Raw genomic sequence first — 14,212 nt, 5'->3', positions numbered from 1 at the left:
TATTACAATCACTTCTTTGAGTATCACTTCTTTGAGCCAGTATCCAGTATTTAACCTGATGGGAGCTATAGTTTCAAGCTCGGCTGCTCCCATTTTCACAGTTTTACAAGGCATAAATATGTGACAGAATACCAACATGATTTCTAAAATATGTTTTCATTAGCTTATTGTAAGAGATAAAGTTATATGTTTCTCAATTGGGAAGTTTATCAAACAGCTGATGGGTCCCTTTCGCTTCTACAAATGGCAATGGACAGAGACGGGGCCTGACAGCTGAGGTTATTTTTGGGACAGGCGGTTCAAGCGACAGAGGTGACAAAGCTGGCAAATGTCACTCTTTGAAAGGCACATATCTACTCTATTTGACCTTGTTACATGGGAATTTATTTGTTGTTGTGTTATTAAACTACCTTCGCATTAAATAGGCTGTAGGCTGTAGGGCATGAAGTTAAGTTCTTTGTATTCATGAGTGTATCTGCTCAGCCATGACAGGGTGATGTTCACTGACACTTACTGTAAGTGCCAGCTATAAATATGCCAATCTCAACTCAGGGTTTATATTTATTTTCACAGCACAACATATTTCTAGAGTACACAAAGAAAGTGTCACATCTCACAATTGTTTCTCCACATTTGACAGGATCTCTTATAATGTAAAATGTTTGATATAAACTTTGTATGATACAAATCCAAAACAACAAAAATGATACAAGAGAGGTAATTTGTTACAGTTATATAAGATTTTGTATTTATTTATCCACTATACACTTTAGGACTGCAATGATTATTTTCTCAATGAACTCAGTAGTCTTGAAAAGTTAATTAAATGCCAGAAGATAGTGAAACATGCTGATTACCTTTGTCCTAAATAACAGTTCACAAGACTAAAACATAATTGAAGACTAAAGAAACCAGAAAATATAAACATTTGAGAAACTAGTATCACATTCAACCTTTTTTCTTATTTTTCCTTAAAAATAAAAACGATTAAATGTCAAACATAAATCGACAACTATATTGATAGTTAATTATTTAGCTTTATAATCCTTGCAGTTACAATCCACTATTCTCCCTGTTAATTTCTTCAGCTTGTTAGTATTGTGTTGTAATATTCACCTTTTCTTTGATTTATAGAAACAAACAATGGATCAAAATTTGTTTGGAGGGGTCCCCAGGTTTCTTACCCGCCCTAAGGCATTCTCTGTGTGTGTTGGCAAGGATGCCACACTGAGCTGCACTATCGTGGGCAGCCCAACCCCACTGATCACCTGGGAAAAGGAAAAGCTGAAGCTGACATCTGGGGGCCGCTTCAAGACCATTGGGGATGGAGATGTGTACCGCTTGACCATCTATGATTTAACACTGGATGATAGTGGTCAGTACATGTGCCGGGCCAAAAACAGTGTTGGGGAAGCTTATGCTGCTGTAACCCTGAAAGTGGCCTTGCCAACAGAGATGGCTCAGAGGGCCCCTATCTTCATAGTTAAGCCTGCCTCTACACGTGTGGATTTGGGAGGTGATGTTGTTTTCCACTGCCGCGTAGCAGCATTTCCTGATGCCAACTTTGACTGGGAAAAGGATGGGCGCTACTTGGGGGAGACTAACCGCATCAAGATGGTTTCAGACAGCGACACCAGCACCTTAAAGATCCAGAGTGTACGTAACCTAGACAGCGGCACCTACACCTGCAGGGCCCAGAACACTGTGGGTCGTTCACATGCTGCAGCAGCTCTTGTCGTAGACTCCCAGGATTCCCGCCGCCTGGCTGGAGACAAGAGCACCTCCCTCCTCTCTCATCTACAAAAACGCAAAGAAGAAATGAAGAAGGACATCACAGTCTATCGCACTGAAGATAGCTCCTCGGTTTCTTCCTCCACAACCAACATCACCGATGGTTTGAGTCTGGAATATGAGATGAGAGCATCTGCACTGGCAAAGCTGCCCAAAGGTGTCTTCACCCGTACCTGCACTGTGACTGAGGGCAAACATGCCAAACTCAGCTGCTTTGTGACAGGTCACCCCAAACCCCATATTACTTGGAGGAAGGATGGATCAAACATCAGTGAGGGCCGTAGGCACGTCATCTATGAAGATCATGCTGAGAACTTCATCCTCAAGATCCTGTACTGCAAGCAGGCTGACAATGGTCTCTACACTTGCAATGCTACCAATATGGCCGGGCAGACCTACAGTGCTGTGTTGGTGACAGTAAAAGGTAAGCCTTCTTCAATAATTGATTGTCTATAAGCAACATCAGCAATGGCAAACTCAATTTTTTGCAAATTCACATTTGAGAAAATCCTCTCCAAGTGAGCTTTCATTAGACACATCAGAATCAGAATCAGAAAAGTCTATTGATCCCACTAAGGGCAATTCATTTGCAGCTAACCTGATCACACATACATCACCCATACAACATCCAAACAAGTGCATCGTCTGTCAGCAAGTATAACACTATAAACACTCCAAACCATTTTAGGGCCAACATTTACAGCATCTTCCTAACACGTACAGCGAAGGATTAAAGGATGAGGCTGATGTTAAATCCTATAAATAGACAAACAGTCTGTAAGTCTGTCTTCTCAATAGTTTCTCCTGTGACAAAGCCCTAAGCCCATTTATTACTACTGAAATATTTAAAAAGGGCCACAAATATGCAGTGTTGTTTACTAAAAAGGCTTAGTAATTTCATATAACAGCTAGGCACTGTAGTTTTTAGCAAACATGACTCAAGCAGGAATAAATAGTGCACTGGATAGGGACTATTTACAGCTGTGGATTAATACACATTGGGTGCTCCAGTGAATATTTACAGCAGCAGAGTGGCGTATGTGAGTCTGACCTTAAAATAAACTACAGTGCCCTCATTCATTGTAATAGAGGAACATGTCACCCAGTTCAACAGTGTAGATAATGCTGTCCGTTTAATCACAATAATCTGTATGCTAGCAGGATAAACTCAGTCTTGGCAATTACAGTACTGTACATGTTCACATCTCTACTGAAGCTTCTTTTAAACCTCTAAAACCTGTGGCAATTTCCACAACAAGGTTCAATTCTGGCTCATCCTCTGAAGGAGGGTGTAGTGTTGCATCTATTTTCTGCTGGTGATGAGTAGTTCTCAGTTGCTAAGATGGTCACTCATTTACAGGAGCCCATTGGCACCACCGCTAGTGTGACTTCCCTTGGGCATAAATTGGCAAAAAGATAGAATTAGTAAAGTGATCCATGTCAGTAGTTGATCTGACATGGATCAACTACTACAGAGTTGACCTGCTATTCATTTTTTTAATAGCAAAAGGCTTTGTCACTGAAGTACCTGTTAATTGTTAGTGATAGAAAATGGATGCTTCTGATGTTTACCTTGGAGTTTGTTAGTAGGTTGGATTTTAGTGGAAGTTTTGCATCAGAATGGTCTATGAAGTTTACCTTGTGGTGTTCATATGCGCAATAAATACAGTACATCATCTACAGAACTGAATAAAAATATACAGTACATAGAAGAGAAATGGTATGAACAGTACAGTAAGAGTCCCTTCTGATGTTCTGAAGTACATCCACATTTTACATATGAGAAACAATTGTCTATTCATTTTCAACAAAACAAACAAAACATTGTATACAAAAAACTAAATTTAACATTTTTACATTGGATCACTTTAATATGAAACAGTGGGGTCTTGGTAAAAAAGGTCAGACACATTACTGGGTAGATAATCTAGGAAACCACTTATTTTTTTAAATACTAATGTTCTGTGTGGTTAAAGCTTGTGAGTAATTTAGGATATAACATCCTTCTGTATCTCACCTTATTGATTTTCTGTAGTGTTTTTCATGGAACCTAATATTCTTTAATACAAATATTGAACTACTAAGCCATTGGAAGTTATGGAAATGTAAACTTTGCATGTTTGTTGTGTGAATACTTGGAATGATTTACTGAACCCAGCGGACTTCTCCCATAACTCAAAGGAGAGTTGCACGTTTCAACACTTGATATCTCAAGTATCCACTGATTTAACTGTTGGGTGAGATCCAATGTATGGATATGGATACATTTTGAAATAGTAACCCTTGTTTGTGGTTCATAGTATTTTAAGAAAACCAATGTACAGGATGAACTCTGCATCCTCCATTGCAATATGTAGTGGTTGTGGTGAGCATGTTCTAACATATAGTCCACATTAAAGAACGTTAAAGCTGGAGTGCGGAACCTTTGTCCCACCCTTCTAGCAGTGAGAGTTATTTCAAAGACATTGATGATGAATGCTTACGTCATAAGCCATGCGTAGTGTACTCTATTGCTACTGTTGCAGCTGTAAAACGGTGGATAAATTGTTTTGAATATCAAATAACCCCTGTGAAATGACTGCTCAATCAGAATTTGATCCATTAGTCTAATAATGTTCGGAAAATCTTGAAGAGGTGCACATTTAAATTATTTTATGTCCTTCCAAGTTAGCAGAGGGCTAACTGTAAGTTATCCGCTAGGTTGGCAGAAATTTCTGGTGCGCATACTCTGTATATAGGTTCAGTTGATCACGATTTTTTTCTGCCGATTTTTAAAAATCGATTCTCATACATGAATCGATTTTAATTTATTTATTTAAATTTCTTTTTTCTTTCTTTTTTTTCTAAAGACCAGCTAAATGTAGCAGTTTAGTTCATTGTAAGATGTTGGCGGATGAGAATGTTTTTTGTGAGGGCAGGTGCACAGTTTTAAAAATGAATCTCACAAACTGATGTGATGTGTGTATTGTTTTTTGTAAATATGACTTATGATGTATTATCAAGTGTTTGGTTCAACCTGTTCTTGTTTAACGAAAGAAAATCACAATAATTGAAATATAAAATCACAATACTTGGTAAAATCTAATTGCAATACTTGTTTAATCAGAATCACAATTTAAATCGAATCGGGACCCAAAAATCGTTAGAGAATCAAATTGGCACAAAAGCATATCGGCCCAGCCCTATCTGTATACTGTGAAATACAGAGATTTATCTGGTGGGGATAGACTTAATCAGCATTGTGCGAACAAGTTCTCATAATGTCCCGCAAACAGGTTTAAATAAATACACTTCTTACAGATTATCAGTGACATTACATATTTTGCATCTCTAAGCACACTGTCTTTTGCATTATTTAGCTAATGAACTGTACAAATTATTAATCTTTCTAAAAAAAAAATAAACATTTTTATTTTCTTCCATATGACAATTACTAAACCATGCAATCACCTCATGAAAAGGATCATTTCAATTTGGAACTTTCATTCACTGAAACCATTGTTTTAGCAAATTATCAAATCTTAGATACTGGATTAGTCAGAATGCATAACCGTAGAAAAATAATGTAACTTTCACCAAATACTGGTATTTAATAGATGAGATGCCCATTGTGATGGGTTACCTATTTCAAAGCAAGTTTTAAGTTTCAAGTTTTTAAGTTTATTATAACAGTATAATGGTTGACAGTATTTTAAAATATGCCAATATGTAAGTAAGATTGTATGGCAATGTAACTTGAAGGTTCTGTTCTTTACCTTACCGTCAGAGCCTAAGGTCCCATTCAGGAGGAAGCTGCAAGATGTGGAGGTTCAAGAGAAAAAGTCAGCCACACTGACATGTGAGGTGCCTGCCAGTGCCAGCCATGCCAACTGGTTTATGGAGGAAACTCGTCTGGAGGAAAATACAAAGTATCGTATTGAGGAAGAAGGCACCCTGCGTCGTCTCACTATACACAATGTCACCACCAACGATGATGGCGTTTATATCTGCGAGATGAAAGAAGGCAGTCGCACTGTGGCTGAGCTCACTGTCCTAGGTATGTCGGTATATCACAGTGATATTGTCAAGTTAAATTAATGCAACCTTGTTAAATACTGCTACAAGCAAGGGCATTTTACAGTTTCATATCTGTGTCACATCTATTATCTAGAAATTTCCTTTTGTCCTCAGTTTTATCTCCTACACTACTAAATGCATTTCTTTATGTAACATCTACTTGGTTCCATATTCCAGGCAACATTACTAAAAAGCTTCCTCGAAAGACAGTAGTTCCTGTCAGTGACACTGTCATCTTCTGTGTGGAGCTGGAGCATCCCTTCCCTGATGTATACTGGACCCGCAATGGCGAGAAGCTAAAGGAAGATTCCCGTATTTCCATTGCGTGTGTGCTCAGACAATACACTCTCACAATTAGAGAGTGCAGGGCAGATGACTCAGGGGAGGTGGCCTTTGTGGCTGGAGACTGCAAGACGTCCACTCGATTCTCCGTCACTGGTGAGGATTATACCTGGGGAAATGTTATCACAAACTAATTGTTGTTTTGACTTATTTGCAAAACTGTATTTGGGTCAGCACAATTTGTATTTTGTCTTTTAAGTTTTGAATTACAGATAACTTTACTGAACAGACTAAGTAGTACTGTTGATTATCTTAACTGTCTTGTATTAATTGTATGGTCATCTCTAGCAGACCCAACCCATATATCACAGACACAGATTAAAGTAAAATAAGACAATCATGACATGAACATTTTGACATCAGTACTTTGTTTTTACAAAGTAACTTGGACTGTTACAATTTACATTTTGAATGTGATTGTTTTCACCTCCAAATAAGTAGTTGAGATGGAAAAACCAAAAGGTACTGCACCAATGGGTCAAGTAGTACATGAGTATCATAAAATATAATATAACTGAGAGGAATGCTGTACAACTAAAAGTAAAACTCAGTCAATCTTTTACTCCAATCAGTTAACACTCTTCTGGTTATATAAAAGCCTGACCATCACTGTTTCTGCTCTAGCTGCAAGGAAGCATCCTCCTGATCCCCCAGTTGATGCTATGGTGCAGAACAAGACTGACTCATCCATCACCATTCAGTGGTCTCCTCCTGACAGTGATCGCCCCGTGCCCATCAAGAGCTACATTGTGGAGAGGAGGAAGGTTGGCGCTCAGACATGGCAGAGGTGCAATGCTGGAGAAACACTTATCTCATCAGAGATCACGATCTGTAACTTCACTGAAGAAGCCAGCTACGAATTCCGTATCTCTGCTCTCAATGACTTCGGTCAGAGTCCCTACCTGGAAGTGCCTGGAAGCTTCTATCTTGGTAAAACTGATGTCTTCTGATATGTGTCATTACTAGGTGCTGTTGTATGTCACTATACTGACTATACAGACTGCTTAAATCCTTATTCTCTCATATGTTGTTTATCTTTTACTTTCAGAACCCACTGCAGAAGTCAGGAAAGGCCTGATGAACAGCACTGCATTCTTTGGTGAGGAGTTCTCTATCTCTGTGGAGCTGTCTGCTGTCTGTTCTGGCTTCTGGTCTCTAAATGGGCGCCTCCTGCGTAGTGGAGGCGACTACCTCATCACCAGGTCCAAGAACACTCACACTCTGCTCATAAGAGACGTGACCATGGAAATAAATGGAGCTGAAGTCAAGTTTGTGGGTGGAGGCTCACAGAGCAGTTGCATCATAACTGTGAAGGGTATGCACTTTTAAACTGCTGTGAATCTCATTGATACATGGTTTTAATTTTTTTTTTTTAGTACCAGTCAAAAGTTTGGATACACTTTCTCATCCAAGTGAATAGGAAGGTGTGTCCAAACCATTAACTGTTCATTGTCATTTGTTGTGAAAAGCAAACCATTACAGGCCTTCTTACCTGACTTATGTATTTTTTAGTCCCTCCTGTTAGATTCACTAATAAGTCAGATGAGAAGAAGGTGGTGACCTGCAGTGCCCAAGACACTGCTCAGCTGACTGCTGAGCTGTCAGAATACGATACACAGGTTTGTGATGGGAACATATGTCATTTCCAGTTTTTATATACCTTTGAGTTTACCAGTATGCAGGTGTGAAAAACGTACTTGAGTAGAAAACTAAAGTACTCTTTTATTGTGTATATTTTGACAATCTGTTTCCTATTTGTTTCTTCAGGTGGTTTGGATGAAAAATGGACGGGAGTTGAAAATGGGCAAGAAGTATGAATATGTGAGCACTGAACGGAAGCGGATCCTGATGATACACAATGTTACAGAGGAAGATGTGGGCATATATGAGTGTGTTTTAGCTGAAGACAGAATGTCCCTGCAACTCACTCTTAAAGGTACACTCCTCAAATTCATTGGCACCTACTGCAGCTTTACAGTTTATCACAGCACAGGGTTGACAATCTGAAAATGTGTTGATGTTGGCATGTGAAGCAAAAGTTTTGTTAAATACCACATTTGTGTCTTGCTCATTGCAAGATTATTTTATAAAGAGGGCTGGTTAGTCAATTAGTGTAACATGTACAGCATGAGAGTAAAGGTTAGGGCCTGTAGTACAGCCTCCAGCCTTCATAACAGTGTGTTATACCACATGATAGACCAAGCATATGTATGAGTCATCTAATATGGGGGGGAAAAGTGTCTTCCTACACATGAGCTGCCCTGATTAAAAAAAAAATCTAATATGCATTTACATTTCAGATGCATTCATCATCAACTAAAAGATACATTGATAAAAGAAAACCAACTAAATACTCATTTTTCCCTCTCTTCTTTTCCAAGATGAACCTGCCAAGTTTCTGAACAAGGCCAGAGGTACCATGGGAATGTCATCGACCCTTAAAGGAGATCTTGAGCTGACCTGTGAGGTTTCTCCTGCCAGCGCAACTGTTTTGTGGAGAAAAGATCAAGTGGAGATCACTGAGGACCAAAGAACTACCATGATCTCTAAAGGGACTCAAAGGAAACTCATTATCAAGAAAGCCAAGAAAAGTGACGAAGGGCATTACTCCTGTGAGACAGCAGCAGACAAAGTCACATTCCAGGTCAAGATAAAAGGTAAGACTACATGATGTATTTGTAGGACATAGAACAGCTTTGTAGACAGCATCTTGCAGGCTGAATTATAGGAAACATCCTTTTTCTCTCAGAAACTCAAGCCCAAGCTGCCTTCACCAACAAGGAGTCAGTCCAGCAGGAGGTAAAAGCTACTATCTCCCAAAAAGCTACTCTTAGTTGCAATGTGTCTGACAGCAAGACAGAGGTGAAATGGTATAAAGATGGCAAGCAGTTGATATCCAGTCAGACGATATACTCAGAAACCAAAGGCAATACCCGTCAACTGGTGATTGAAAAGGTGGAGAAGAAGGATGCTGGAGAGTATACCTGCGAAGCTGGAGGAGATAAGCTGGTCTTCAAGATATTTGTGTCAGGTAGAACTGAACGTTTGATCAATTATATGCACAATTACATTCTGTGTCTATGAGCTATCAACATGAAATTGCACCAAAGTTTTAGAGGGAGTAAATTACTACACATTTAGCTATCTTTGTACAATTTCTTTAGGTTGTTATAGCAATTTTAATATTCTGAAGTAATCTGCTGATAAGTCTTGCTGAAGCATGCCTGCCTTAATACATAAATAATTAAAACAATTTGAATAATCACATTTATTGCAATCTACTCAGATTGTATCACTTTAAATCTTCAGTCCCGTGCTGTATATCTTCTTTTATCAAGCTAAAGAAATTGTTACAGTATACTGCCTCTAATATAATAATCTCTAATATAAATGTTTACCTGTGCCCATAATGACACTGTATAACATTTCTAATTAACTTTACCTTCAGAGTACCAGTCAGCATTCTTCAACAAGGAATCAGTCCAAAAGGAAGTGAAAGCCACTCTCTCCCAAAAAGCCACTCTTAGTTGTGAGGTAGCTGATACCAAGACAGAGGTGAAATGGTACAAGGATGGAAAGCTGCTGACTTCCAGCAGGACAATACATGCAGAGTCAAAGGGCAAGAGTCGCCAGCTGGTGATAGACAGTGTGGAGAAGAAGGATGCTGGAGAGTACATCTGTGAGGCTGGGACTGAGAAGCTGGCCTTTAAGATACATGTGGCAGGTAAGATCACACAGCAGTCATTACTTATTGGATGATGAGCAGTAAGCTCTGAATGAATAGCACCTGATATTTTCCCTTTCATGACTCCTCCATCAGAAGCCCTCTCAGCCTTCGCCAGTAAAGAGTCTGTACAGAAGGAAGTGAAAGCCACTCTCTCCCAAAAAGCCACTCTTAGTTGTGAGGTAGCTGAGACCAAGACAGAGGTGAAATGGTACAAGGATGGAAAGCTGCTGACTTCCAGCAAGACAATACATGCAGAGTCAAAGGGCAAGAGTCGCCAGCTGGTGATAGATAGTGTGGAGAAGAAGGATGCTGGAGAGTACATCTGTGAGGCTGGGACTGAGAAGCTGGCCTTTAAGATACATGTGGCAGGTAAGACACCATATCATATTCACACAGCAATCATTACTTATTGGATTGTAAGTAGTTAGTTCTGACTGAATAGCACCTGATATGTTTTCCCTGCCTGACTGCTCCATCAGAAGCCCAGTCAGCTTTTGTCAGTAAAGAATCTGTGCAGAAGGAAGTGAAAGCCACTCTCTCCCAGAAAGCCACTCTTAGTTGTGAGGTAGCTGATACCAAGACAGAGGTGAAATGGTACAAGGATGGAAAGCTGCTGACTTCCAGCAAGACAATACATGCAGAGTCAAAGGGCAAGAGTCGCCAGCTGGTGATTGACAGTGTGGAGAAGAAAGATTCTGGAGAGTACATCTGTGAAGCTGGAACTGAGAAACTGGTCTTTAAGATACATGTGGCAGGTAAGATCACACAGCAGTCATTACTTATTGGATGATTAGCAGTAAGCTCTGAATGAATAGCACCTGATATTTTCCCTTTCATGATTCCTCCATCAGAAGCCCTCTCAGCCTTTGCCAGTAAAGAGACTGTACAGAAGGAAGTGAAAGCCACTCTCTCCAAGAAAGCCACTCTTAGTTGTGAGGTAGCTGATACCAAGACAGAGGTGAAATGGTACAAGGATGGAAAGCTGCTGACTTCCAGCAAGACAATACATGCAGAGGCAAAGGGCATTAGTCGCCAGCTGGTGATAGACAGTGTGGAGAAGAAGGATGCTGGAGAATACACCTGTGAGGCTGGGACTGACAAGGTGGCCTTTAAGATACATGTGGCAGGTAAGACACCATATCATATTCACACAGCAATCATTACTTATTGGATGATAAGTAGTTAGTTCTGACTGAATAGCACCTGATATGTTTTCCCTGTCTGACTCCTCCATCAGAAGCCCAGTCAGCTTTTGTCAGTAAAGAATCTGTGCAGAAGGAGGTGAAAACCACTCTCTCCCAGAAAGCCACTCTTAGTTGTGAGGTAGCTGATACCAAGACAGAGGTGAAATGGTACAAGGATGGAAAGCTGCTGACTTCCAGCAAGACAATACATGCAGAGTCAAAGGGCAAGAGTCGCCAGCTGGTGATTGACAGTGTGGAGAAGAAAGATTCTGGAGAGTACATCTGTGAGGCTGGAACTGAGAAACTGGTCTTTAAGATACATGTGGCAGGTAAGATCACACAGCAGTCATTACTTATTGGATGATTAGCAGTAAGCGCTGAATGAATAGCACCTGATATTTTCCCTTTCATGACTCCTCCATCAGAAGCCCTCCCAGCCTTCGTCAGTAAAGAGTCGGTACAGAAGGAAGTGAAAGCCACTCTCTCCCAAAAAGCCACTCTTAGTTGTGAGGTAGCTGATACCAAGACAGAGGTGAAATGGTACAAGGATGGAAAGCTGCTGACTTCCAGCAAGACAATACATGCAGAGTCAAAGGGCAAGAGTCGCCAGCTGGTGATAGACAGTGTGGAGAAGAAGGATGCTGGAGAGTACATCTGTGAGGCTGGGACTGAGAAGCTGGTCTTCAAAATCCAGCTGGCAGGTAGGGGAAAGGAGTAAACTCCCAGTACTATTATTTCAATTGACATAGCATATAAAATAAATACAAGATGCATTTTAGTTGAAACCTAGTTTTGATCACTCGCTCACACAGTGTTACAGTGTTAAACTGTAATATACATGAAAATGAAAAGTATTGGTAATCAAAATATTGAAATAAATGTTTCTTACTCGTTTTACTTCCATAATTCTTTAAAACATGTTTTTATAAACACTGAGCCGGAGAATATTTTGTGTTTCCTATTTGAGTCTGTGGGTGTGATTAAGTTTTAAGTTTATTTTATTTTATTTATATAGCACTTTAAAGGAGCATACAAATGTCATTAATGAATTGTCATTGCATTGTTGGCGGCTTCTATTATGAGATATTTTGGTCAATGGTTCAATGTTGACTTTGATACTCATATTATTAGATAATAATTGAAATTACAGTATGTGAATATTTGGGGTTTTGTTCCTCTTATGTGCTACTGAGCTACAGGTTCTGAATTTACTGGAGTCTTTGTTTTCTGAGGAAATTCTGGTGTTTTGAGGTTCTGTTGTTCGTCAGGTTGTTTTCTTTTTTGTCTATCTGAGTGGATAGTTAGTTTTTTTGAAATGAGTTGTGACTGATGTCTCCATAGTGCTTCTCTGTGGTAACCTTCAGATACACAATTTGGTTACACGTTACGACTGCAAAGTTTGTCTTTCAATTTGACATTCTTCAGTACAGTTTATGGTTCTGTGTTTAACACCTATAAAGCTTGCTTGTGTTTGTCCAGTTCATACAAAGCAGTGTGTATGCTGTGGTTTTAGGGTTCTGTCCATTTTCGTATTTGGTAATTGTGCTGCTGCTATATCTCCCTTCTACTTCTAGGTTGAGGCTAAATCTGCTTTCCTCAACAAAGATTTAGTCCAGAAGTAGGTGAAAGCCACTCTATGTCTACTCTATGTTGTGAGGTAGTCAATAACAAGAGAGAAGAAAAATGGTAAAAGGATGGCAAACTGCTGACTCCAAGCAGTGTTTTCCAGATGGAGTGCAAGGGTGCGATTCGTCAACTGTTGTTCAGCAGTGTGTAGAGGAAAGATGCTAGAGAGAGTGCATTTGTGTCAGTCAGAACTGATAAATTGAAAGTACAGGTGGTAGGTATGAGGACATCAAAAAACAAACCGAATATATCAGACAGCTGTGATTTGTGCAAATGTTTTAGTTTCTCTCTGCCTGTCTAAAGAATACGGGTGAAGAAAAACAGCAATGGAGGATTTCATTTTTTAGTTATGTTAAATGCTGTTAAATGCTGCTTTTGTTTGAACTGTGAACATTGTATTGTGTTTACTCTGTGTAATACTTCCAGTTGTTTTATTTATATGCTTACACAAAACTGTGTGCTGGGCTCTGGGATATTACACATTTGTACAATTAATTTAGTGTCTGTTGTTGTAGTAATCCATTTTCCTGGTTATATTTTGGCTTGCCTCACTCTAAAGAGTAGTTTTTACCATATTTTAATGTGTTAACAATGTTGTGACATAATTCATAATGATCTCTGCAGAGGCAGCTTTCTCCAACAAGGAAACAGTTCAGAAGGAGGTGAAAACCACTCTCTCCCAGAAAGCCACTCTTAGTTGTGAGGTAGCTGATACCAAGACAGAGGTGAAATGGTACAAGGATGGAAAGCTGCTGACTTCCAGCAAGACAATACATGCAGAGTCAAAGGGCAAGAGTCGTCAGCTGGTGATAGACAGTGTGGAGAAGAAGGATGCTGGAGAGTACACCTGTGAGGCTGGGACTGAGAAACTGGTCTTTAAGATACATGTGGCAGGTAGGTGCAATAAGTGTATGCAAATATGAATTATAAATATCTATGCAACATAACTTGACTTTATCAAATTATTTGTTTTATCTTATTTGTTTTGTAGTATTGGGTATTAAATCTATTTCTATTAAAGTATTTTTTGTTGTAATATTTCCATTTATTTATTGAGTGTGGTTTGTGCTTTTCCACATTACTGATATCTTAACATTTATTTACATATTTTTTAAAATTTGCTCTACAGAACCCCCGGCTGGCTTCTCTAACAAGGAGTCGGTCCAGAAGGAGGTGAAAGCAACTATGTCCAAGAAAGCCACTCTGAGCTGTGAGGTTTCTGATTCCAAGACTGAGGTCAAGTGGTACAAAGACGGAAAGTTGCTGACCTCCAGCAAAGCAGTTCACATGGAGACGAAGGGAAGGAGCCGTGAGCTGGTGATAGAAAAAATTGAGAAAAAGGATGCTGGAGAATACACATGTGAGGTCGGAACAGAGAAGCTGGTATTTAAGCTGCAGGTGGCTGGTAAGATGTACTTAAACATACTAATTTTTATTCCTAACATTGGTAATTCTCTGCACAAAGCAACCAAAATATATTCCTCCT

At 39.5% G+C, this 14,212-nt stretch overlaps 1 protein-coding gene across 1 annotated transcript in view; it reads left to right on the top strand.

The window, feature by feature from the left end:
• Nucleotides 1–1,143: 1,143 nt before the first annotated feature.
• Nucleotides 1,144–14,212, top strand: part of obscnb (obscurin, cytoskeletal calmodulin and titin-interacting RhoGEF b) — a 56,626-nt gene continuing 43,557 nt past the window's right edge. Inside the window, exons 1-15 of the mRNA XM_053329461.1 lie at nt 1,144–2,215; nt 5,558–5,827; nt 6,025–6,285; nt 6,814–7,119; nt 7,238–7,504; nt 7,702–7,808; nt 7,957–8,125; nt 8,571–8,846; nt 8,939–9,220; nt 9,638–9,913; nt 10,396–10,671; nt 11,154–11,429; nt 11,526–11,801; nt 13,351–13,620; nt 13,856–14,131. Coding sequence (XP_053185436.1) covers nt 1,144–2,215; nt 5,558–5,827; nt 6,025–6,285; nt 6,814–7,119; nt 7,238–7,504; nt 7,702–7,808; nt 7,957–8,125; nt 8,571–8,846; nt 8,939–9,220; nt 9,638–9,913; nt 10,396–10,671; nt 11,154–11,429; nt 11,526–11,801; nt 13,351–13,620; nt 13,856–14,131 — 4,660 coding nt within the window. The remainder of the gene's footprint in view (nt 2,216–5,557; nt 5,828–6,024; nt 6,286–6,813; nt 7,120–7,237; nt 7,505–7,701; nt 7,809–7,956; nt 8,126–8,570; nt 8,847–8,938; nt 9,221–9,637; nt 9,914–10,395; nt 10,672–11,153; nt 11,430–11,525; nt 11,802–13,350; nt 13,621–13,855; nt 14,132–14,212) is intronic.

The sequence above is a fragment of the Scomber japonicus genome, chromosome 12 (genome assembly GCF_027409825.1).
Source record: "Scomber japonicus isolate fScoJap1 chromosome 12, fScoJap1.pri, whole genome shotgun sequence".
NCBI lineage: Eukaryota > Metazoa > Chordata > Actinopteri > Scombriformes > Scombridae > Scomber > Scomber japonicus.
Note: the sequence above shows the minus strand (reverse complement) of the source record. Positions and strands in the feature narration are given on the sequence as shown.